Source organism: Plectropomus leopardus, chromosome 15, assembly GCF_026936395.1.
Source record: "Plectropomus leopardus strain MGB_pleo_1.0 chromosome 15, ASM2693639v1, whole genome shotgun sequence".
Classification (NCBI taxonomy): domain Eukaryota; kingdom Metazoa; phylum Chordata; class Actinopteri; order Perciformes; family Serranidae; genus Plectropomus; species Plectropomus leopardus.
Window position 1 is genome coordinate 24610824 of NC_142190.1, and position 25631 is coordinate 24636454.

The window sequence follows — 25631 nt, forward strand, 5'->3', positions numbered from 1 at the left end:
TAAGAGACTTTCACATTTTGTTTAACATAAAATATGTCATTAATACTACACTCGCTAACTCTGAAGCTTTTTTTGTGTCTTAAAAAAGACAGTTGCTAACAAGTGGCTAAATTAGACTACAGAATGTTATCAAGCCTAATTGCACTGAATACTTCTATACAGCCTTGTAATGGTGGCGACGCAACAGTAGTGTACTTCATTGTAGCCTAAGATTAGCTTTTTACTTCTGGTGATTACATTTAGGCTTCAAAAATCTTGACAGAGGTGTTCATTTGTGAAGATTATCTTGCTGAACAAAACGTGTAGGTGTTGTAAACGATTGTGAAAAACACAGTTTATTTTCTGCATTAATCCAAAATCCAATGGAAAAATCCCATAGGCTTTTTGATGAGGGAACCAGGGCAGAGTTAGCTTCTGGTTTGCCTACAGGAAAACGTCATCCCTAGGGTGCTCTTTTAGCACTCCGGTGTCCATAGCCACCAATGCTGTTTGCACCAGAGATTGAATAGTCAATGTAGCTATTTATATCCGAGTGTAGAGGATGTTCCTGGGCGTCCTGGCATTGTTAGTTTATGAAGCTAACACAAAGGGTAAATTCAGCAATTCTGCTAACATTTACAGTGTTCATTCAGCAGCTTAATGCATTCTAAAAAAATGACAATAAGAGATAAAATCTAAAAAAAGTAAGCCAACATTCTTGTAAATCTCCCATTTTAATCTCAGAAAATAACTGAGATCGGCTTGTACTACCCCTAAAAATGACCTCTTTGCCCAAATCCTAACCCAACCTCAACACCTCAATATTACTTAGACCAGCCAGTCACAGCACCTTGGGAGCTATAATATTGCATTGTAGGAATGGGTGTAAATAGCAGAACAAATGCATTGTTAATATTCTCACCTGGGTGCAGGACGATTCTAAGGACCCATGACTGACAGGGGTCCTAAAAATACATTAAGTGATTTTTTAAATAGAAAATTATTAGCCATCATTAACAGACGATCTCATTTAGAATGTGCTGATTAATACCCACAATTTATTTTCCTTATTTGTTTTCTTTTTCTTTTTTTCTTTTTACATCCATAGAGCTTCTGTATTGCCCCCCCCTGCATTTTCATGGAATGGTTCGGTCCGGTCCCCACACCTGGCGCACTCGGTAATCTGCTAAAAGGGCTGAAAGAGGAGCGTCGGGGAAGCTAAACTTACCTGTAAGCCTTCAAAATGAAACTCTAGGTACCAAAAAACAAATAAAAGGCAAGTGAGAGTGAAGACAGGGTGACAGTATGTCTGCACAAAGAAAGGTGAGTCACCGTGAGCGGTGGAAATTAAACTGTTTAGTCCATCGTGAAATAAATTAGGCTATATTTGCTCCCCCAATATTAGCTAATATCTTCACACAAAGTTCTGTTTACATTTTGCTCCTCCTTTAACCATCATTTAATGAATGTAGCCAAAGTTAGCAAGTTTAGCAAATAATTTGCTATTACTGTATTTCTTACATTTCCATTTTTACACACTTACACACTCAGCATACTGGGCCATACATGCTTTACTTTTTACATACTGCGCTAATTGTTTAGCATTGCTGTATTTCTATTGTTATACTTGTTTTTTTTTATATACTTGTGCTTGTACTAATTTCTACTTGCTGTAATTCTCCATGCTGGCATCAGAGCGACTGTAATGAATCACAATTTCCCCCCGGGGATCAATAAAGTATTTCTGATTCTGATTATTCATACTAAATCAGTTGTCCCTTTCCCTGCCTGATATTAGGCCAGATGCAGAACAGATGCAGCTTCATGTCCAGCAGCCCGGTCTCACCAAAAACCCCATCACTGACCCAGGCCTACTCCAAGCTGAAGGAGGTGAGCAGCACTCTGCCAAATCACGTCAGCTGGTAGTAACTGAAAATTTAGTTATATTGTTATTTTCAGTGGTGGAGGATGTACTTAGATTTTTTTTTTAACTTAAGTCAAAGTAGTAAAAAAAAGCCCCACAGTCTAAAATAACCTTGTTACAAGAAAAAGTCCTCAATTCAAAATGTTAACTTGCTTAAGTAAAAGTTTGTAAGTATTATCAGCAGAATTTACTTAAGTATCAAAGTTAACAAGTAGGTCTTATGAAGAATGGCTCATTTCAAAGTATCATAACCATACAAATATTAAGTCTGTGATCATAACATGAGATACTTAGGTTATAAAACATCATATGATTCTGTTTGCATGTTGTGATTTGTTAATGTGGAGCCAATACTTAGATACTTTGTATACTACTGGGTAGATATGAGTATAATACTGCATCAAATTTAATTAAAAATCACAGCTATGTATAAGTGTCAATAAATATTTTGGAGTAAAAAGTACAATATTGCAAAGGTAGAGTCATTTGAAGCTATCCATTGGATTCTGGTGGTGTGGTTACAGTATTTGTGCAGGATTCACGTGACATGTAGCACTCTTTCCCCCCTTACCTGCGATCAGATGTTATATACAGAACAGTAATGCAGCATAATGGTGTGATATTCCCGCCTTAAACAGGCAGTATAAATGCTGCTTTAGACAGCCATCAGGGGTTGAAATCAGGTGTTCCAGCACAGACAGTATGAGGGAAATAAAGTTGTTTTTTAAACATAAAGCATGTAAATGTAGCGGAAACCCCAAACAGAAGTACAAACCTGAAAATCAGCATAATAGGTTCCCTTTAAAGGACTTTTGTTTGGTCTTGACCTGTCTCCCAGACTCTTTGTGTAATCAAACCAGAGAAACGTTTTTCTGCTGCTCTTAGGGTCCATTATGTGCCATTACACAAGCTCTACGTAAAATGTCATATGCGTATTACTTATGCAACCATGAAAACCTGATTAATGGAGCTCTGCAGACACTTGTCCTTCGAGCAAGTTTACCTATAGAGGCACTCTGAAGCTCTGTGTTGTGCACCCTTTTCCGAGTCTGTTTCTTACTGCAGTCATCAGAGCTTATTTCCGTTCATTGTCAAAGTTTGGTTTGTGCTGTGACGTTTGTAAGTCATGCCCACTTAAGTGAATTTGCAAAAGGACAGTCAATGTGAAGAAATACTCAAAGGATGACACAGTGTGCCTCTAAGGTAATTTTAAAGTATTGTAGTATAGATATTTCTGTAAATGAACAAATATTGTGTGCAGACAGTCTTGGCTGAATTATAATACATACATATAGTAACATACCCGTATGACTTTGGATTAGACTGCAGGTTTTTGTCATGTAGACTCTAATTAGGAGACATAAACTGCATGCTGTATACAGCAGCAGGCAGAAAACATGCAGTAATACTTAACAGGGCTGCACTTTCCTTACATGCGAAAAAATCACAGTGACATCAATCAATCTGACCTGGTTCCAGATGAAAGGGATGGATTCACTTTTAACTCACCGCTTCCTTCAAAGTAGGTTACTAACCTCTTTACAGATGCTGTAATGATCACCTTAATAAGAGCACCTATGGACAGACCACAGCCAGAGCTCACTACTCAGTGCTTATCAGAGCAGCTTTTTAAGATGTGTGAAAGGTAGCAAAATGTGAAAAATCTGGCACAACTAATATGATGACAGCCTAATAAAACCACATTATAGACCTGTATAATAGATTTACTATGAATACATATCTTAATGTCTGTAACTTCTTCCAACCAAAAGCTACATTTCAGTTAAATAACCATATAAAGTGCTGTATAAGCAAATACTGGACCACCAAATCTGGAACCACTTTTAATCAATTAAAATGTTAAAACACAGAAACATTCAGATATATCTTGTTGTTCAGAGGCATGAAAATTAAAAGCTTCCCTGACAGAGAGGGGGATTTTATTCCAACAGTTTTTCCAGAAAACTGATTCTAGGACAGTTAAGGTACATGTAAAACATCAACTTTAACTGCAAAAAAATGTACGAAGTCCCTCAAATCGTATCAGTGCAAATTCGACATGAAGAGGTGAATTTTAGTGCTGTTAAAATTTATACGCCCCTCGAGTTTATGCATACAAAGAGGTTTTTCTTTTGCTTAATACATCTAGTTTTCACTATTTCACAACAGTTGTAGAACAATTTTATGTACTGTCATCTAGAAAACTTCTAATAATTAAAAAAAAGCTATGCAAAGCTAAGCACCACTATTGTTTTATGAAGGGTTTAGTGTGGTCTGACAAAACATTTTATTGATATCTCATTGCTAATGCTGCTCAGATCTTATAATCGGGCAGTATCTGCAGGTTTTAGAGATTAGCTACCACTGAAATTTGCTGCGATGTTAAAGACAATCTCTGGAATTTTGTAGGATTAAAACATAATAATTAAAATATAATAATCAAATGTGAACTTAACTCGATGTAGCATCCAGAGGTCTCGGCAAAACAAGCAGAAAACCCAGTGCTGTAATTCATGGAATCCATTTTTTTGGATTGGGTCCTGAGTCGTCAAGTTGCAAATTAAAAAAACAAACAAACATGAAATACATATCAATAAATAAAAAATACAGTGGTATGTGCGTTCACTGCAATTTATCTTGTCATGTTTACTTTTGGTTTTCTTTGCAACATGAAAACCTGGACCCTGTGGTTTTTCTTAATTGTAATCCATCTTGAACTTTAAACTCATCCCAGTGATATGATATTGATTTTTGTTAGCTTTAGGGGCAGAATTATAGTATTTAAGAGCAAATGTTGCAACATAATGCTTTAGGCTACTAAAACATGAGATCTGAGCATGATACATTTGAAGTAGCAATTATTCTAAGTGGCATTAAAGCGTGTTGAAACAAGGGGTGTTTTGTCTCTCACACTACATTTTGTGTGTAATTCTATTTCTGACTTTGGTCCACTTTGTGCAAAACCTCAAGGGGAGTAAATAAAGTTTAAACAGCACTGTATATGACAACATGCAATTTCACTTCTGCAGCAAAGACATGCTGTAGCTTGGATAGCTGGCCTGTTGGGTTAAAATGTGTAAGATGTTGCTGCTGAAACAGTAAGGTGCAATCTTTCACATTGGTGGCAAAGCACAAACTAGATTTAAACAATTTGCTTGCCAAAAAATACTCAAGAAGTAAAACTTTTGTTACTAATTCAAAAAGTAAAATGCCCTTGTAATTACAGCAGTGGGCTGATCTAAGCCTGAGAATCCGATTGTCTTAGCTTAGGAGAAAGGTGTGATTTGTTGCCCTGTGTCTGATGGGCCAACTGAGTTTGAAGCCAATTTTCTTTCAATTAAAAATATAACCTGAAGCTTCATTTTTATAATTAAATCAGTGTTCCACAACTTGTTATAAAAAGTTTGATGGAAAAAAGTGTTCAATTTTTCTATTTTAAAGAAATTTAAAATCTCTACAACATGTCAAATGAAGTGAAATGAGAGTGCATTGACAACAACACTCCTTTCAAACAGTTTATAAAAAAATAAAGAGCCGCTCTAACAATCCGTGTGCCTGCCAGGACAGAACAAAGCAAACGCATCAGAAATTTGCAATGTACATTTTCATTTGTTGTTACAGAGCTGAATTAGCGGTCCGTTTTAGGACAAAAACTCTGACTCGCGCACAAATTGGCAGCAAACATTTGAAAACAAAACAAAAAAATCCACCGGAAAATGACAAAAGCAGTTATGAACTCAATATTGACAACAGTAAAACAAAATTAGCAAACTTATTTACATTGATCACTTACTAAAATAGAAACATAAATCATCCATCATTTCCTACTCTAGTATGCAAAATGCTGTCATTGAACCAGTCACAAAAAAAGGAAGATTTTCAGTCCCAGCCACAGAATGAAAGGTTGTAGACGAGAGGTGCTCAGTGCACACCAAGATACAATCACAAAGACTGACTGCCTGTAACTCATAGCTGCTCTTATGAGGCCAAAGAGTAAGATGACGATGGCATATTGTGTCAAATTCAGAGCAAAAGACCCAGAAAATATTTTGGCAGCGCTTCAATACAAACAGCATTTCATATTCAAATTTAGTAAAAAGTTATATGGATACCTTTCGATCCTTTTAGTTAGCGATCCATTTTCTACAAATGTTAATATTTGTCCAATTACTCAAAAGTAATTCTGATGCTGTTTGAATGAATGCCTGTCCAGCAGTGATGATGAGACCACACAAAACAATGCATGTCGGATTTTACAGCACTGAAGACTCTCTAGCAACTCTAATAACAACTCCGCTTTAAATCTTACCCTCGCTTATACCTCAGTCATTGCAGACATTGTAAACAACATATAAGGAAGGGCTATGGCTTAACTGTCATTAAAAAAAATAGATCACTGCATGCTACAGATTTACCTTGCAAAATAGGCCTCATGGTGTCTGTGCTGAATTATCTTGAGCTGAGCCGACACCTGGGTGTCAGCACAGCTCAAATGTGCCCCCTACCATTAGGATGGAGCATCGAAAAGGCTTTAAATACCCATGAAGTGATTTTTTTTGCTTCCTAAATGCATCAAATGCTCAAGTAAATTACACAGACCTGAAGGTTTGTAGGAAGTTTACATTGAAAACAGCCAAAACATGGGATTTTTTGACTTGCATTTGGGGATATACCATTTTAGCTGGTGTAAGGTTTGAGCTACTGTACCAAGCACTCTCAGTAGAGCTTCGCAAAATATTGATATTACATTGACGTGTTGATATGAGATGAAATATTGTCTCAGATCTTAGATGTTAATATCATAAATGTTGACTGTTTGGTTTTGAAAACTGCATTTCAGTAAAGTAAGGGCTGACTCATTGTTATGAAGCTTTGATCATTGCCATGAAAAATCAGCATTCCACTGCTCCACGCATTACCCCACAACTTTCCAAACAGCCCACAAATTAAGAAATGGTTATCCAGCAGTGTTCATTATGCATTAATGTGAATTATTTTTAAATATTGTCTGAAAAGGACATGTAAACTTTATGACAGTTTTGAGTCCAACTCGCTCTCATCTAATGTTAGTCACCGGCAGTCCAGCAGCGCAAACTTTGAAACTGGTTTGTCAAAAATCCTGAGTTGGTAAATCACCTGAAAACTGTAAGTAACAGCTTAGTCGTGTTGCAAAGTATTCTTTTTCTAGCTATGATGGCGAATGTGCAATCTGCATGCTAACAAACTGGTTAGTTGTCATGCTGTTTTAGGTGCAACATACTTTTCTCTCATTTACCCCCCCAATGTCCAAAAACTGTCATAAGGACAGCCATAAGTAAAGTGATGTAACCAGACTGCACGCACCATTTGCCCGTACATTACTGATAATTATTAACCAGAAATGTATTGTGTAAATATATTGTCAAAACACCAACAGTCAACCCTACAATACTGATGCAATATCCACACTGAAGTATTTGATAAAAAACATTGTGATATTTGATTTTCACCATATTGCCCAACCCTAACTCCCAGCGGTAGCAGGCATGGTAAAACTAAACACTGTCTCCATGTGTTAATGACAGAATCTAATATCTGATGACTGCTTCGTCATTTCTCATGACGGTTTTTAAGGAACCAAACGCTACTAAGAAAAAGAGAGAATACCTTGAAAGTGTCTGCACTAAGGAAGCATTCATTATTTCATCGGATGTTTTGGCTGTTTTGAGTGTTTATTTCTCATCTTGCGTCATTGTCTTTATCACTTAGACAAGCCACTTCTTACTTCACCTCAGGTTTGTGCATTGTAGGAGCTTTTCATATTGCCTGTTCTTAAAATTTGGACTTTCACATTTCCATAGTTGTCTTCCAGATTAAGTTTATTCAGCTCTAAGGCCTATTTTGCAAAGTAGTGACAAAAGAAACTATATATTAGGGTTTAGAGATGGGACAAATACATCAGCCATAGACTGAGTCTATGGCTGATGGTATTTGTTTGGCTGTTTAAATTGACCACAATATGTGCTTTATATGTCTGCCACAATGGGATTCAAGGCTTAAAACATGATGCAGATATTTATCCACCAGGAGCACAATTTCGATGCCATCAGTAGTTACGATGGAGCCAGCAATATGAGGCTTCAACAGCCTGCACAGTGTCCTACACAGCATAAAACACATTACCTGCACTCCAGTGTGGCTTTTCAAGACACATCATGTCAATATGATCTGTTTAATGGCTTTGTAATCCAGTAGTACACTGCACTTTTGCAAATGCAACACACAGTGTGGTTTAAGTAGTGATAGTTGCCATTTGGAAAAGCCTGCCCTATCGCCCAACCCTAATGTGTAAAACGTATGGTGATGTGGTGGCACAGAACAAAGTTATGAAAGTAAAGATATATGGCCAAAGATTTTCAAACACATGTTTGGCCGTGCATCAAACTGGAGGATCATTAGCGCTAGTCCAGGGAAATGATCACCTCTTCCACAGTCTGGCCAAGCTATGATGTGTGGCTCCAGTTTATACGTTGCAGAGTCCTATCTGAGTTCACCCCATACTTTTTACGATTTTGTAGACATGGAGGACTCTGAGAAGTGCCTCTTCTCAACAGATCTCATCTTTACAAAATTAATTCCACTTTTGGTCCCACTCTCCTTTTCTGAATTTCATCTTCAGCGACTGAAAAGCTGTAAAGGACTCTGATGATTCCTTGCAGTCCAGGGCAGCTGGCTGGCTTGTGTGTATGATGGTGGCTTAGGCTACTCACATTCAATGATGTTCAAGGCAGGAGCGGTCATTTGTGAAATAAGTACATCGGCCTCTGAAAACCTGTTGTGATAGGGGAAAACAGTTGAAAATGACATCAAGCTACAATGGTGAATAACATGTAATGCATAGAACTGCTCTGACAAATTAGTGAATTACCTCTTATTGAACACTTGGGGGCCCCAAGGTACTCAGAACTGGTGAAGCCCACCTCTGTTGTAAGGTATGATGAAAACTGGTCTGGCTTGAGGCGGATGCTGTGAAAATTCCTGCTAATATTATCCTGTAAAGTAAGAGAGAAAGCAGTTATTTCTTATGTCTCAGCCATTAAACCTAGATTTAAAATCACTAAGTGCATCCAGGTATTTTTGCTTTGTTACAAATGTCATGGTTTGCATCGCCCTGTTCTCTTAAGTTCCTTACCGTTAGCTTCTTCCTCCTCACGTAGGACTCCCAGGGCTGTGGCTCCAGGATGAAGATGCCACCAGGACGGAGATGTCTATAGACTCTCTTGAAGAGCCGCTTGAGGCCACCGTCTCCCCAGTTCAGGTGAACCCATTTGGTAACGCTCAGGCACATGATCACGTCATACTCTGGCCGCTGAGTCAAAAGAAGATTATCGTTCTCCAGGACGTAATTGGCCTAAAGGAGAGACAAGGTGCAGTGAGAAAAACATGGTCTTGACAGGACAAGCTACTTTGTGCTACTCAGCACTATGACTGCATTAAAGACTTTCCTGAGGGATATGGCCACAGCTGAAAAATCTGTTAACTGAAAATCTTATTTGATGTTGTCTGAAGTGTGTTAAATCTGCTTTTAGATCTATTGGACAGCAGAGTGCCGCAAAGGGATGGATTCTTTTTAGGAGCTTAATAAAAGATGCGTAAAAACAAGAAAAAGTAAAAGCCTACAAGTGAAAAATTTTAAATGTATCCTATAATTATAAGTAATTACAGGATGAATTTATAGGATACTCTTTGGCTCTTATAAGGAGTAAAAAGCAAGGCAAGGCTCTGCAACACAAACAAACAAAGGAGCTTTTGAGGAGGAATACCCATAAAATTTTACTGCTGCTCTGTGAAACCATTTGACTTACAAATCCCACAAGATTATTATGAAAGCGTTTGTGTAAAGAACTCCAGATTTATTGTAATGATTAATTTATCTCTTCAAGACATTTATCGAGTAAATGCCAAACATTAGTTAGCTCCCACTTCTCAAATATGGAGATAACTGGACTGACAGACATGACTGATGCTGAATGAGAAAAAGCAGAATAGCGGAGAGGAAAACAGAGTTCAGGAGAAATTTGATTCAGATCACCATTTAAACAGAAAACAACTAAGAACTACATTTAGGAAACGTGATTATCAGAACACACCTTTTTTCCAAAGTAAACATTTTGAAATTTAATATCAGGTAAAGATACAGATGTTGCTAGCAATAACTGGGGGTTGGTCTATCACACATCAAAGAAGACTTTTATTTAGTAATTTAATTATTTGGGAACTGAATGTAGTTTGAAGGAGTAAAAAAAAAAAAAAAAAAACCCTCCTTTATTAAATCATCCCTACAACTTTTCCTCACTCTAACTTTATACCAGGTAGTTTGTCAAACAAATGCTAGACATCCTGACATTTCTCCCACTAATCCATCTATTGTACAGGCTGAGGGGGCTCAGGCGCACTTCTTGAGGCTTTTCACTCATTAAACAGGATAAGCTTCATGCTGCACTGCCATTATCTCTAATGCTGGTAGCAGGGAGGAGGCAGTCATCGATTTCATTCAGAAACAAACACTACGGTTTCTGCATCTAACCAATGCATGCAGCTGCCTACACAGAGCCTGTAAGACACAAGGCCAGCCAAGTGAAGAAACTTCGATAGAAATTAGAACAATAAAACCCTTAATGAGAAACCTTTATATTTATAGAAGAAAAGCTTTTGTAGTATTTGTCGAATTCTCAAACAATGGCAGCGCGAGATAGGCCGACGCCAATAGAAATGCTTGGAAAGGACACACTGCTTTCCTTTTTTCTGCTTCCATCTTTCAGTTCTCAAAATCAGTGACAGCTTCGGAGAATAGTGAGACTCTGGCTGGAAACACACACAATGAGCTGAGCAACACACACACACACACACACACACACACACACACACACACACACACACACACAATCATAAAGGTGGACAAACTTATAGTAATTCCCTTTATACTCCCAAACTGAATCTACTTGAAGTGACTCACAAAACCAAACTGTCGCAGATGGTTCCTTATCAAAGGATCTTACCATGAAATATTACGGCCAACAGGGTTGCTTAATTAACTTGAAAGAATGGAGAAGCATGTGTCCTTTTCACTACGAGAAAGTAGCTATTGTTTAACAGGAAAACAACAATTGCAATGAAAATTAATTGTCATCAATTGTCATTGATTTCCAAATGTATCTCAAAGGGCGAGACACCACCTGAATAAAAATTACAGTATCTTATTTCTATTTTCATGGCCTGGGAAAGATCAATCAAAGTTTGTGAACAAGAGCAATGTTTCACAATTCATTGTCCGTGAAGCAGCTCCAGACTTTCTAACCTTTGACATCACAAATCTGAGTTTTAACACACTAGTTTTTGGATTTGGGGGTTGTTTATTTTTACTGTCTTAAGACCATAAGAATATAAGAATACCATGTGTGAATTTTGAAAATGGAAATAGTTCCCCTTTAAAATTCACAAAATTGTTAAAACCAAATGTGGACAAAAGATCAACAGCTCATGTTTGATCCATTCATCTTTGTAGACCTTTTGACAATAATTTTAAATATAAAATCTATAGGACTCTATAAGACAAATAAAGACAGACTTAACTTTTATATCAATGTACACTATATGCTATTCCTTTTCCTATGTTCCTGGAAAATGAGCACTGTATGTGTCTCTCTCAGGTAGGCCTCATGGAGCAACCTGCAGTCTATGATGGAACTGACTGTGCTCTCACAATGCTATCCCAAATCTAGAGAAATGACAATTATCATTATCAGGATCCAGGGTGAATGAATGGGTGGACACTTAGTGATGTTTTGTTTTTTTGATGTTTATGGATGCATTTTGATGTGGATCACAATGGAGTATTGCTTGTTTCTTTGCATTATGCAGCTATATTAGTCTAAATGAATATATAAGGTTCCAAAGTAATGCAGGCAGTGCATAATTGTGAAATATTGGCTTTATTTTGGCCGTTCTCTAGACTCCAAATGTTCTCACAGATAATGCTGCCTTACCTTCATGAAGGACACATTTGAGGGGAACTCTCCAGGCCGCGTGGTGGGCGTTTCTGTCAGTGGTGGTGCAGCAATGGGCCCCCTGGAGATCCGTAGGGAGACAGGAAAAGAGCAGCTCACAGAGTGATCTGCGGGGGGTGATTCACAATCCTCCTGCTCCTTTTCCTCTGTTTTGCCATCCTGCCTCTGGGTCCCTGCCTCATCTGTGTGACAGGAGTCATTGTCATTTACAGCCACTGCAGGGCTACTTTCTCCTTTCAGTGGTGTCCCGTTTTCATCCCTGTTCTCGGCTTCATTGTGCTTCTTGTCTGTGCCCGTGAGACTCTCATTTCCATTCCTCTCCTCCTGCTTGGTGCTCTTTTTCTCCTGCATTGCATGCCTGGCCTCTTGGGTCTGCAGTTCAGACAGATAATGTCTGATGTTCTTCCTGGCTGCATGCACCAGAGCACTGTCAATATCCAGGCCCAGAATGCGGGCAGGTCTTAGCATTTTGGCAATATAAAGTGTTAGGTGGCCAGAGTTACACCCCAAATCTAGAACATCTTTACCTTCAAACCATTCTGGACGTAGCAAGCGTATTCGTGCATCTTCACTAGTGCCTGGGTTGCGGTAGCCATAATACTTGTTGTAATTTCCATACTGGAACTTTTTCTTCTGATGCTCCTTCGCCTGGTTATGGGGCTGCTGGTGCTGGCGACCTCCAGGCCCTGGTTTGGAACCACTCCTTGGTGTGTGGAAGGACTGGGAATTTCTCGATCCTCCTGAACCCCAACTTCTGTCTCCAGATCCTGACTTTCCAACTGGTGTGGAATGGGTCACAGGGGGCTCCATTTTGCCAGAGTTGCGCCTACGCTTGCGCCTGCTTGTGTGCTGGTTTGGTGGCCCTGATATGGAGGAAGTGGAATCCTCTATAGATACAGATGTTGTGTCCTCCTTGCAGCTGGCTGAGTTGTCGGCTGAGTGCTCATGGGAATCCCCTGTGACACTGGAGAAACTGTTGGACTCTTTGGAGACGTCTAGTGCAGAACATGAGGCTAACATACCTGGAAGCGGTGCGGAGGTGCCAGTTTTAACCTCACTTTTTCCTGACTCTGAGAGGTTGATCTGTGTTGTTGAAATTCCACTACCTCCTCCTCCTCCTCCTCCTCCTCCTCCATGGTGTCTGTTGCGGTGTCTTTTCCTGCCTCCACTCTTGAATGGGGACACCAAAAAGCTACTGTCTGCTATCCCGCTATTCAGGTTCAGTGGATCGGTGATGTCCCGGGGGATGAGGATCTCCACAGGGTCTCGACTCTTCGCCGGCAGCGGGGAGGATTTGGGCGTTTCTGCATTGAGTGCCCTGTTGACCTCCTCATCAAGCAGGCTGTTGAGATTCAGTGGGTCAAAAATATTCCCCCCCAGGAGGAAATTGGTAGGCAGGACGGAGTCGCTCTCAGAGTTGGCCCTTCGTCTCCTCTTTCCAGATGTGGGATGCTTGAAACCAGAGTTTGCTGTGTTGCGGCGCTTTGTTAATTTTGTTTGTTGCGGCTGTTTGGAATGATGAAAGCTGTTCCTGCGATTGATGTTATTCTCGTTCCCCCTGGCTCCTTGTCCAGCGTCGTCTGAGTGGGTAAGCCCGTCAGTCGTGCTGGTGTGTTTTGGTGAGGCTGCTGTACCTAAGACAGGACAAGCAGCTGCAAAATCAGGGGTGGCTGCAGTACCCTCCACCATCACAGATATGTTGCTGTAACCTCCAGTACATTCTGAGAGCTGCAGAGATGATGCTGAGCTGGTCTGCGGACTGCCAGTCTTCACTGTATCCTCATCAACAGACATCTCTTTTGGTTTTCAGGGCTGGTGCAGACATGGAATTTTTTCTGGATCTGAAAGTCACAGAAAACATTTGTCAAATGAAAAACTTCAATAAATACACAGCGATTTGGTGAGCAGTGTAGCATAAAATGAGTTACATCCTTATTGCTGCAATCACACGCTCAGGATTGCAATGTAAAGTCATATACACCCACACAACTACTACATCATGGTTGTGAGGTTCTTAAACTTAAAGGTCCCATATTATGCTCATTTTCAGGTTTGTACTTTTATAATGAGTTTCTACTAGAACGTGTTAACATACTTAAATGCTCAAAAATCGCCATTGTGTGTTGAGCAGTGCACCGGCGCACTGAAATGGAGCGCACCCTGTGTTTCTGGGTCTTCTACATCTGCGCTCTGGGTGTCTCTGCAATATTATAACAGCCAGTGGATACGACTATAATGGCATTGCAGGGGCACATTCTACCTTTATTGATAGCTCTATTTTTCCACAGGAATTGCGCTGTTAGCCAAAAGCTTGAGTCCATGTTTACTTCCTGTAGGTTGATGTTACTCAAAATGCAAAACATTACAACAATTAAATGAGAAATACAATGAAATGTTATGTTACAAGTTTAAATCAGTCTATACAGTAGATTTGTGACATCACAAATTCACAGAAGTCCCGATGACTGTTTAAAGGCACAGTTTCTGAATTCAGACTTTCTTTCAGACAGTCTTTGTGGACTGAGCATTTTGATACTTGAACAATTTCTGTATCACCCCTTTACCTGTTGTATAATTTAAAAAATAAACGGAAATCTGACTTTTTGCAATATGGAACCTTTAAGTCCAGGGACCTGCACCTTTAAAAAAAAAAGAAAAAAAAGAGGGTCATTTGAAGTGCACGTCGTGGTCTATCACGTTGTGTTTACAGAGGAGGATGTATACCAGATAACCCTTTATTTTCCACTGTCATTTCCTAAGATGGTGTGACAATAACACAAGTCTTCACTTTACATGCAGAGTCTGTAGGACTACGTCATTATCAGATTGGGTATCTGTTATCTGAAGCGTGTCTACTCGGGGTTTACTGACCCGAAAAGTTTAGGAGTCCCTCACTGTGTTGGACAGTTATCTAGTTAGCAAGCTAGCTCCTAGCTTCTCTATCGCGGGCCAGAACGTCGACTAAACGTTCCGCTCCACTCCGGCCAAAAAGCCGTTATTAGACAAACCGTCAAGTACCCACCTCGATATGCTGCTGCCCGAGCGCCCCTAAAATCGTGACTCACATTGATGAAAGTGATACTATCTACCAGATGGCCACCTATGCGCGTACAGGCAACAGTGTAGTCACCATCAAAGTAACAGTCTCACCTCTCAGTTCTCCCCGCCTCCGGCCGGACTGTCACCACCGCGCACTCTCTCCACTCGAGCTAACGTTAGCGTAGCTAGCTCTCAAGTGTCCCTACATCAACACAACGGTGGCAGGCAACGCGAACACGCCACTGAACACAGCGCGGGTATCCCGAGCTGGTCTGTCCGTGGAAAAAAAGCTCCTCTGCCCCCCAAACTGTGTTGTCGACTTCTTCAGTGAACTCCTAGTCGCCCAGTGTCAGGCAGGTTGGTGAATAAATTATTCCATTCGCTGATAGAGTCGGCATGGCGGCGCATCCGGGCTCCGAGCTGTAGTCCAAGATGACTGGGGCGGAGATCCCTGACTGGGAGGAGAGCTCCGTGTCTGGGATATTATAATGAGCCTCATGCTAGTAAACAGCAGGGCTGCAACTACTGATCATTTTACCCTATCGATAAAAAAAAAATAGTTTATTGTTTAAATTGCATATGATATAAAACAGGGTAAAGACGCGAATACCGTGAAACTCTCGGTGTTTAGCATTTTGCCTTGATAAATGACAAAGTGGTCAAAATGAAACAAAATTGTCGAAAATTAGGCTAATTTTATGTCAGTTTGTCGATTAATCGATCCAGTTCAAACGTCACTTTACATTGTGGTGTTGTAAGACAAGGGAAGTTTATTTGTGTAGCACCTTATCACACACAAATGTTCTTCAAAGTACTATACAGTCAAAAGGTATGAAAAAAAGTAATTAAATTGTTTTTCGAAAAATAAAAGAACAGGCAGATATAAGAATAGTACAGACCAGTTTAAAAACTAACTGAAAAATAGATAAAAGTACCACAAACAATGTTTACTAAAAAGCTGCAGAAAAGAGGACAGTTGTAAGTTTAGTTGTCTTACATTTGGCGCATATCTTAAATACAAGGAGAGATGATTTCAGCAGCAGGCACCAGTGACTAAAACCTGATTTACCACATCAGTTTTAACACTGGGCACCACTAACTGAGCAGTCCCTGCAGATCTGAGGGCCCTACCAGGTTTGTACTCAGCTAACATACACAAAATATATTTTGAGCCCAGGCCATTAAGTGACTTGTAGACAACAAGTAGTATCTATATACAGGTATGTACATACATATACAGGTTTGTAAATTTTATTAGCCTACTGTCTGTATGAATATAGACATAACACTTTGTGTTTTCATTACAGGGTAGCACATCATTGATAAGAGGGAACATTTTTCTTCTTGAATATTCTAATTACCATGCTCCAAGACCTTCATGTATGCATCCAAGTCCTCCCTAGAAATACAGATTTTTCATTATTGATTAGAAAATAGGCTACACATTGAAATTATTCACCAGCAGAAACATTCCACTTAAATGTCCAGGCCCAGCATTGGTTCAATCTCAGCAGGCTGGAAGAAATAAGTCGGTCTGCGTTAGGTTGCCAAACCCAGGTGAGATTAGTCATGAATGATGCCCCAGAATCAGGCAAATAAGCTAGCCTGATTCTGGTTGGTGACACTGACATAACTTGCTAGTTGTCAAAAAATGATCTGGTCCAGCATCGGCCCAAACTCGGCATGCCAGAAGTCGCGCAGCGTCTGGTTGCCTGATTTTGCTGTAACTCTGCATAAATAACACCCCAACTATTTATTTGTCTGGCGATACTGCCATCACATGCCTGTATTCAAAAAACAGCCTGGCCCAGCATTAGCCCAAACTTGGCTGAAAGAAATAAATCAGGCCGCGTCCGGTTGCCTGACTTGGGTAGGACTCGGCTGCTATCACTGGGGTTCCACAAAAATTTCAAGTGTTTTATGATGTGTGTGTGTGTTTTATGATGTGTTTTATTGATGAATTCATTGTGCAAAATTGGCCGAGGACTGGAATTTAATGGCCAGAATGTATTTCGAGTAGTCATAACAAAATACAATGATTTTGTGGCCAAATTACCAAGGTTATCATGTTTTTTCTGCTTTTTTTCCCTTCTTCTCTCTGCACAGATGGATTAGTGACCGTAAATGCAACCTTCAAGCTCATGGTAAGGTTGCACACAAAATAATTGCCAATTTTTTTTTTGGATGTGCCAGTTAAAGATTGAAAGGCTTCTTCGTTTTTCTGTTTACCACACTCACAGCCATGGCTACAGTCCACACACCAGTTGTTGGTGCTGGTTTTGATGACACCCTCACAGTCAACTTCAAGGGCACAATCTACCAGGTAGGCCTGTTTAACCTATCATTGCTCCCCTGACCAGCGTCTACAGTAAGCCTGAAATTAGAGCTTTTGCTGAGGCAGCTGGGCGGCTTCTTGTCACGTCCATCTCCACATAATTGTGGTTGTTCATCACAACATAGCAGCCGTTGACGGAGTCTGATAAAGGCCGGGTTGAAGATTAACAGTGGGCCTGGTTTGGAACAGGCGTGATGTTGAGCTGGCCTGCAGACTGGAATCGGTCAGGGCTGCTGAAGCCAAACAAATTCCCTAGATGGCTGAGAGCTTTTATTTGTTTAATTATTTACAAAAGTTACATGCTTTATGCAGGGTTACTGACTTAACAACTGTGCGTTCTTATAAAATGTTACACCTGTTGTTTTATGATCTTAGAGTGAAACAAAGTAAATAAACAAAAGGGTAAGACTGTTTCTGGGGTCCATGCAAACTGCTTTACTAATTAGTCCCATGCTAATAACTGGCTTTCTATCAAGTTTTGTCAAATTATTAGCAATAAATTCATGTCATAATATAAATATCACCATACTCAAAGTCTTGGATTACAGTTAATCTCTGGCACCTTTGCATAGAGGCAAAATTCAAGTGACACTTTGATGACCTTTTTGTTGATCAGCGAAGCTACATATCTAAATGTTACGAGGAGAATTGTTGAACGTCTGCAAATGATTAATCAGGTGTCAGATTTTTATATAATGATATTTAGTTCAGTTAGAGATGGGTGATTTGGAGAAAATGGAATATTACAATGTTTCTGACCAAAACATTGGAGGATTATCTATTGGTGTTTTCCCAAAATATTTACACTGAGATTTCTGATAAATTATGATCAGTAATGTGAATATAATGACTAAGTGGACAAAGTATAAGTGGACAAATAATAGAGCAGCTAGAGTAGTCTGTGAAGTTCATAAAATTCTGTCACTTTACTCTAATGCAGCCTTTTAATCCAGGAAAAGAAAACACTTACAATATCAAAAAAATCAAAGACCATATCTAGTGATATCTAGGTAGTATCAACATATTGCACAGCTCTAAGTTCAGTTATGTCATATTCTTACTGTCGAAACACGCACACACACACACACACACACACACACATACACACGCACACACATAACAAGGTGCACACCATTATGACTTCAATACGACTTAGTGAAAAAGAAACATGTTGCAGTTTAGACAGTATTTTCACTGTGAAGTGTGACATCGGGGGGGTTCTCTGTGATAAATGCAAAACAGTTGGACATATTCAGGGAATAAAGTACGATATGGTGGAGAAGAGTTGTGCAACATGTTTTCCATAATGAATGTACACAGCTTTGTACAAAGTACCCTGAAGGTTTAACCACTGAATTCACAAAAATACACAATAAGTTTGTAGTCTTCTAAATCCCCCCTCATTGCATCTAATCCAACTCAAAACATGAAACTGCAGGGCTTTAACCTCATTTTCCATGACAGTAAACATGCACAGCACTTTCTGTTTCTTTAACCCTTTGAAATCTGGATTGACATCAGTTTTCTTGTGCTGCGTTTAGAAGCCTTTGACAAATATTTAAACCTTTAAAATGTACGCAAACTGGTTTGATTTCTTTCAGAAACATGGGGAAAAAAAGACAATCAGCGACTTGGTGTCTCCCAAACTGCAAAAAATTAGCAAAAGGTGACAAAAACATGACCTGAAAATGAGCTAAAAAAGAGAGAAATGTAAGAAAATTAGCAAATGATTAGGGACATTTTTCAAAAAATATATTTGCAATTATTTTCATTATCTGATATTATTATTATTTAAATTTATTAATATTATTTTAGCACTTTTTGCAGCTCTTTTATTTGAACTTTTTCTTTGTTTGGTTCATTTCAGGTGATATTGTGATAACCTCTTGCTAATTTTTGGGTCACTTTCTAAGTTGCTCATTGCCTGTCTATCATGTTTTTGAAAAAAATCTGGTCAGGTCAATTTGCTCAGGTCTCAAAGGGTTAAAGTTGATATCAGAGCAAACTGAAAAGGCATGATTCCCCTACTCTTGCAATCAGATAATTAGGTCCCTTAGTCAATGTGGGATGCAGTAATTATGTAAAGAGATATTGTGCTGAAAGTGGTCAATACTGCGAGGACATATGAATTTATTGGAGGTGCCACATGTCCTCCAAATAGCCACTGGGGGGAGACAAAATATGAGTTTAACAATATGCAGTGCACCACAGACCACACATACAGAAATGCACTATTTAGTTTCTTGCGCTCCTCTTTCTCTAGTCTCTTCTTTTTCATCATTTTGCGTGATAATAATCATAATGATTTCGTCATTGTGGTGCTCAAATTGAAACTTAAAATGATATAGCTCAACTTTCCCAAGAAGTTGGTTTATATTGAAATAGAGGCGATAAAGGAAGACATTTCTTTTGAGAAAGTAATACCGTGGTCATGAGAACCTCTCACATTGTGGTTGGTATGACTAATGAGTGAAAATAACAGAGCGGCCTCAGTACACCCAGAGAGAGGCTCCGGCTCTACAATCTGCAGCTGTGGCAACAGGAGTGTTTATGTTTTTAGGTAAAAGATGCCTCTAGTGGAAAGAAAGGAAAACACTACCAGGCAGTTTCTGTATTGATACAGCAAGCAGGCTGGAATTTTCTTTTTTCTTCAAATCACCAGGGGTTTTATGATGGCTGTAATCTGAGAAAGAGCTTTACACAGTCCAGAAAGATTCAGGAAAAGTTGCTTTATATCACCTTTGTAACTTATTCATAACGTTGCTAGATACTCTTACATTTTAACAGCACATTAATTTCCAGTTATCAAATACAAGGACTCTATAGCTGCTTTATTTTGAGCTTTTGTATTGCTGTGGCCTGCTGCATAAAAACCTGTTATGTGTTACCACTTAAATCTTAGATTTATGCGCATTTGAAAAAACATTTTACTGGTTTAACCACCTGCTGGCACTTAAATTTAGGGGAACAGTTAAATAAAAAAAGAGCCATTATACTTTTTCACCTAAAAAATTACAGCAATTCTGCCAAAGAACTGTAGCCACACACATAAAAACACACTGTATATAATAAAAAACTCAAACATGTTCTATTCACCCATATTTTGAATATAATGTTGAGTTATTCTAGTTTGACACATGCAAAATGAAATTTCCTAAATAAGTGATGAACAGGAACTTAAATATGGATAGAAAAAACTGCATTTTTTATGCAACCATAGATTTTTTTTCAAACAGGATCCTCACATTTGATATTCTCTGCTGCCGAGTTGACAGCTTGCTCCTAATTGGGTTCCAAATCAGCACCACAGACTCTGTTGAGTAAATGAGTCACCCCCTCTCTAATCTCTCTATGGAAAGGGGAAATAGGAGAGAGGGTACCTGTTCCCCCGCCTCTGTCCCTCTCTTTTCTCATGTTAATGGGGGTGCGGTCCTCGATCCCGGGCACCATCTGCCCTTCCTCGGGGTTTGGGCCCCAAGCACTCCAGACGTGTCCCATTGTTTGTGTGTGTCCAAGCAGAAAGTGGTGAGTACACAGGGTTCTTGTGGCCCAAAAGGCTGCTCCATCAAGAGCACGAGCCTGCTGTTCATTAGCCTACATGTGACAGAGGGAGGAGGGGGGGCTGCTCGCGTGCCCTGTGTGCAGTAACATGAGGGGGATCCACCGTTTGTTCCGCTGCGAGTCCTGTTCACATTTGATGTGTGATGTCATTGTAAGTAACCGTTAGCGGAGGGTTGACTCGACAGGTCAACACATTAAAGTAGGGCATTACATCAAAGAATTTATGACTGGTCACAGATGATTTTTTTACTGGTCTGCTGTGCTCTAAACATAATCCATAATTGATTCAAGTTTTGTAAAAATCTAATGGAGGACAGACAGCCAGACAGATGGATAAACAAATGGAAAGACTATGGACAGGGATCAATCAAAGTTCCCAAACTGCACTGAAAAAAAATACAATTACTTTTTACGGGAAACTTGAATCAGATCAAAAAAATCAGAAAAAATCAGATCAAAACATAGTTTTTATTAGTGTAATAATAAGACAAAGAAGGACTTTGAAGTTAAGTGCATAGCATCTACATGATACTCACATACACACTCTTTATTATGTGTCTGGGAACTAATAAGTGGCTTATAGATTAGATTAGATTGTAGTGCATATGAATGCTGGAATATAAATTTAGTTTCTGTGTGTGTACTAGATTTTAGGTTTTAAAATGATTCATCAATTTTCTATATACTTTTATTATTTTTTTTTATTATATTACTTTATTTTATTTTTATAGGAGTCGTCTACTAAAAGTGACAATGTTTTAAAATTTTAAATTTTAAAATGTTCGATTCAATATTGATAACTAAAATATGACATATGACAAATAAGACATAGAAGATCTCTCTCTACCCACTAAATGGATCCTGCACCTTAATACACTGAACCAAAGGGAGTGCATATGGCACCTTCCTTGAGCTAATTAGTATAGCTTTATTCACATGCATCATCCTCTGAGCTCAGTCAAAATTGGGTGTCTGAGATGTGGCAGATGGATGAATGAACTGAAGGATGAAGACCAAACTATGGCTGCCCTTTCTCAATTTCATTATGTAGGGGGGATGATAAAATGGCAGATCAAAATGTCATTTGAAATCTTTGGAAGAATAATTGCAAACGTACAGCAATAACCTTTGATATGACCAAGTTGATTACAAAGCGAATTATTCCGCAGAAATGGCTGAGAAGTTATTGATAAAATAAATGTGGTGCAAACTTGAATTGGCAAAATCGGCAAATACTGTGTTCCTGTGCAGAACTGTTGGCTAAATGAATAACTGGTTACGAATTCTAATAACCCAAAACAAAAGGTGTTAGTCCACCAGGGCATGTTTGGTGTTAAAAATTCATGAAAAAACGAGGACACAGGTACTCAAGAGGACAACATAACTGCAGAGCAAATTTGAAATATGAGTCTTACTCTGTTGTGCAGCCAAAGGTGTGTGTGCTATTTCTGCCCTATCTCTGAATCCTCATGTGAACTGACAAGGTAACCTCCCAGTTACCCGACACAACAACGACAAGCAGATTATGACTTTCCATCGAGCCTGCCCTACTCATTTTCAAAGCTACATGCTGCTGGCTGCATTGAGATTAGTTATTGAACTGTCCAAGCTAAGGGAAACAAGGCCGCTTCAGAGCCACGGCACACAATAAGCCAGCTGTCAGTGGGAGGGGCTTGTTCAGACCGCTGTTGTCATGGATAGGACTTTTGTGTTGTGTTGGCCTCTGAGAGCGGATAGGTGCTCCTGTCATGCACTGATTAATATTGACACACAAGGCTTGATTGAGGGCAGAGTTAAAGCAGGGGTGTGTTCAACACAGGCATGTCAGCAAAGGTGGAGTGAATATGGACTCTCTGTGGCTTGTGTGTGTGCAAAGTGCGTATACAGGATTTTTTGAGATATGTTGAAAGATGAATACGCTTTATGTTGTTGGGATTGTGCTAAAGCTGCATCTGAATTATAGCAATAACTGAGTAATAACTGACCCTTTATAAGCTCTCAAATAGACCCCTCTCTCTAACCCCCACAGGCCACTATTTTCCCTGTTTTATATTCAAAGGTGTGTCTCTGAGCATCTTAAAGCAGCGTCTGAGCTGGTGTCCTGAAATTGTTTCAAATTACTAATATTGTGTGATTTCATGCTGCTTCAATGAATAATGCAGGTTTGTTGTTATGCTGCACTTATAGCACTAAGCGTGTTTAGTAGTATAATTTTAGACTGTTATTCATAATCCTGTATATAACACTTTCTGGCCAGTCTGACATTGTACAACAGAAATCTAACACGACTTGTTGTTGTCAAAAAAGCTATGGTGGCCTTTAGGCGGGTCATTTTTCATGTTTTATTATGAGCCTCCCTGATTGTTACACTCAGCTGTTTGCTAAACAGCATTTTAAATGAATTAAGTGATTAATGTTTAATCAGCATGGCTAATACCTGACATATTTGCTTAAATTTATCTTAATTGCCCACCCCCATTAACTTTGTTGCACACCATAATAACATCAAACGCTGTGACGCTGCCTCATTTTAAAGTCTGAGGTAATTTAAGTGTGACATGGATTTGTATATTGTAGATTTCAGTGTCAGACAAATGTCATAATAAAAATCCCCTAATCCCTCTTCAGAATGGATTTACCAGACTGTGTTACAATCCAGAGGTTACAGTATGTTGAACGGGAAAAGTTCAACAGTAGAATAATACAGAGTCTATGTATGGCATTCAGAGCATTAATATAGCAACAAACTAAGTAAACATATAGTGGCGTAATGGCATCCTGAGCAGGGAATGAGGTCAAACTACCTTTGTGTTCATTGTACCTCGAGCTTCTCGGTTAGTTGTTGTGGTAGCCAGTCAAGCTGCACGTGAAGTCCCTGTTTGTGTAGGTATATTCTACTGGCTTGTTAATAGTTGCCACTCTTTGCTCTGATCATACAGCAAATTCAGGCATTTACTGCTGAAAAAAGTATATATATGTATATATATGTATATTTCACTGAGGGCTTAATGAGTTTCCTCCAGGATGTGACACTACCCTGAACACAAATAAAATAGTTTTTGATATCATCATATTTTATCAGCACTAATCCCCCAAATTGGTTTTCACATCACGAGCCAATATGTATTACATTTACAGCAACCATTCTCACATTAAATGCATCACGAAAGCCTCACAAACACCAGACACAGCAGACTATGATACTGCAAAATGTTAATAAGACCCCCCTCCTCCACACGCACGCACACACCACCCCCAATGGAAATGTGTTTGATGGCACAAACTAGCAGTCATGATCCAAAACATACGGTAACATGAGTTAGATGAAATGCTCTCGGCTTTGGCACCCTGTTTAGGTAAGCAGGTTGAAACATGTAACATAGCCTACATTTAAAATCTCTGCAAAACACCCAAAGGTGTTAAGTGCACAACATTAAACCGCGCTGTAATCTGTAATTACTGCGCTCAGCTGTCACCGCTCACTGTTGAGCATTTTTCACTCTGAAAAGAATTAATGAGCTCACGTAGCACTGCTAACTTATCAATAGGTTACCCATAATCAGCAGGATAGAGGCCTACTAACCTCAATTATATTCCTTTGGGGGTAATCTCTGCTGTGCTAGTGCACACAAAAAGTAGTTATCGTGTTTGTGAATGTAGCTGTAGCATGGATGAGCGTGACCTATTATCTTTTACATGCCAAGTTACCAGTGGACGGCTTACAGAAGTTAATCTGATGTGGTAAAATGAAGAGCATTTAATACCATACCAGCCATCTCTCTTGTGTTTTATCCGCCGACATCAGCACACTTAGAGCATTACTTTATGATGCTGCATATGCTTTTTGGTGGTGTTGTAGTTGTGCAATTTTTGTCCTTTAAACATTACATTTGATATGATATAAAATACTCCAGTTTAGTTTTTTGATTATGCTGAACAAATATTTAAATGTGCTATTATAATTGCCAATATTCACTTTTATAAAACTATATAAGTTGCACACTTTAAATCTTAACATACTCCATCTTGGTAAACCACTCTTTGAATGAGTCAAACAAGCATCAAGTGTCTTTCATTCTGGAATTTAGCCAAAGAAACACTTGCCACTTGGATGTATGACTTCAGCAAAAAAAAACCCAAAATGTTAGCATTTACTAAAAGAAAACTGCACAGTTATTATCACAAGATATATTTTCAGGCCCAGGTGAGAGGTGAGAGATTTTATTGATCACCATAGCAGAGAGCGAAGTTCAGTTCAGTGGGATTCGCCCACACACTTCATCTCCTCTCATATATCATCATTTCCTGCGAGGCTTGCATGTCTCTCTGAAGCTTCCCTCTGCCTCTGCTCCCAAGGCACACTGAGCTCTGCCATAATATGATAATCTAAACCATAATTTGATATAGTTCATAGTGTAGTGATTGACCAGTGCTGTGATTATTTGATTCTAGACCAAAGAACCTATCATCTCACATTTCTGCCTTCCATTTTGTGGAATGATACATTCTTCTTGGACAGATGAGAAGCGATCACGAGGAAACACTGCACATGCAGATGTGATGAAAGTTCACAACAAACAGAACTATTCAGTGTTTCTGTTGATGGTTATTATAGTTGGCCTTGACGAGTTGGTAAGACAGAGTTTTCTCTGAGGTCAAAGACTGGATTGCAAAACTTCCGTAAAATGCCATAAAATAATTGTACTTATTTAGCAAACTGCAGAAATTCACAATTTTTCCTTTTCCC

At 39.1% G+C, this 25631-nt stretch overlaps 2 protein-coding genes and 1 long non-coding RNA gene across 4 annotated transcripts in view; 2 read left to right on the plus strand and 1 right to left on the minus strand.

Annotated features, from left to right (window-relative positions):
• The first annotated feature begins 557 nt into the window (after positions 1–557).
• On the plus strand, positions 558–9237 carry LOC148187329 (uncharacterized). The gene is made up of 3 exons (XR_015779010.1): positions 558–1302; positions 1778–1869; positions 9100–9237. It is a non-coding gene; the product is annotated as an uncharacterized LOC148187329 (long non-coding RNA).
• On the minus strand, positions 3735–15238 carry mepcea (methylphosphate capping enzyme a). Of its 2 annotated transcripts, none has more exons than XM_042498933.2 (5): positions 15100–15238; positions 11929–13790; positions 9075–9293; positions 8811–8934; positions 3735–8714 (listed from the first exon to the last, which is right to left on the minus strand). In XM_042498933.2, the coding sequence occupies exons 2-5, from the start codon at positions 13741–13743 to the stop codon at positions 8680–8682; spliced, it is 2193 nt and encodes a 730-aa protein (XP_042354867.2). In that variant the 5' UTR covers positions 13744–13790; positions 15100–15238; the 3' UTR covers positions 3735–8679. The 2 variants fall into 2 exon arrangements, with proteins under 2 accessions (XP_042354867.2, XP_042354868.2); XM_042498934.2 differs by having other exon boundaries at positions 14972–15107.
• The window catches only part of LOC121952544 (serine/threonine-protein kinase PAK 3), a 58798-nt gene continuing 48375 nt past the window's right edge, over positions 15209–25631 (plus strand). Inside the window, exons 1-3 of the mRNA XM_088088913.1 lie at positions 15209–15345; positions 17095–17132; positions 17229–17311. The gene's annotated coding sequence lies outside the window, so the exon portion shown is untranslated. The remainder of the gene's footprint in view (positions 15346–17094; positions 17133–17228; positions 17312–25631) is intronic.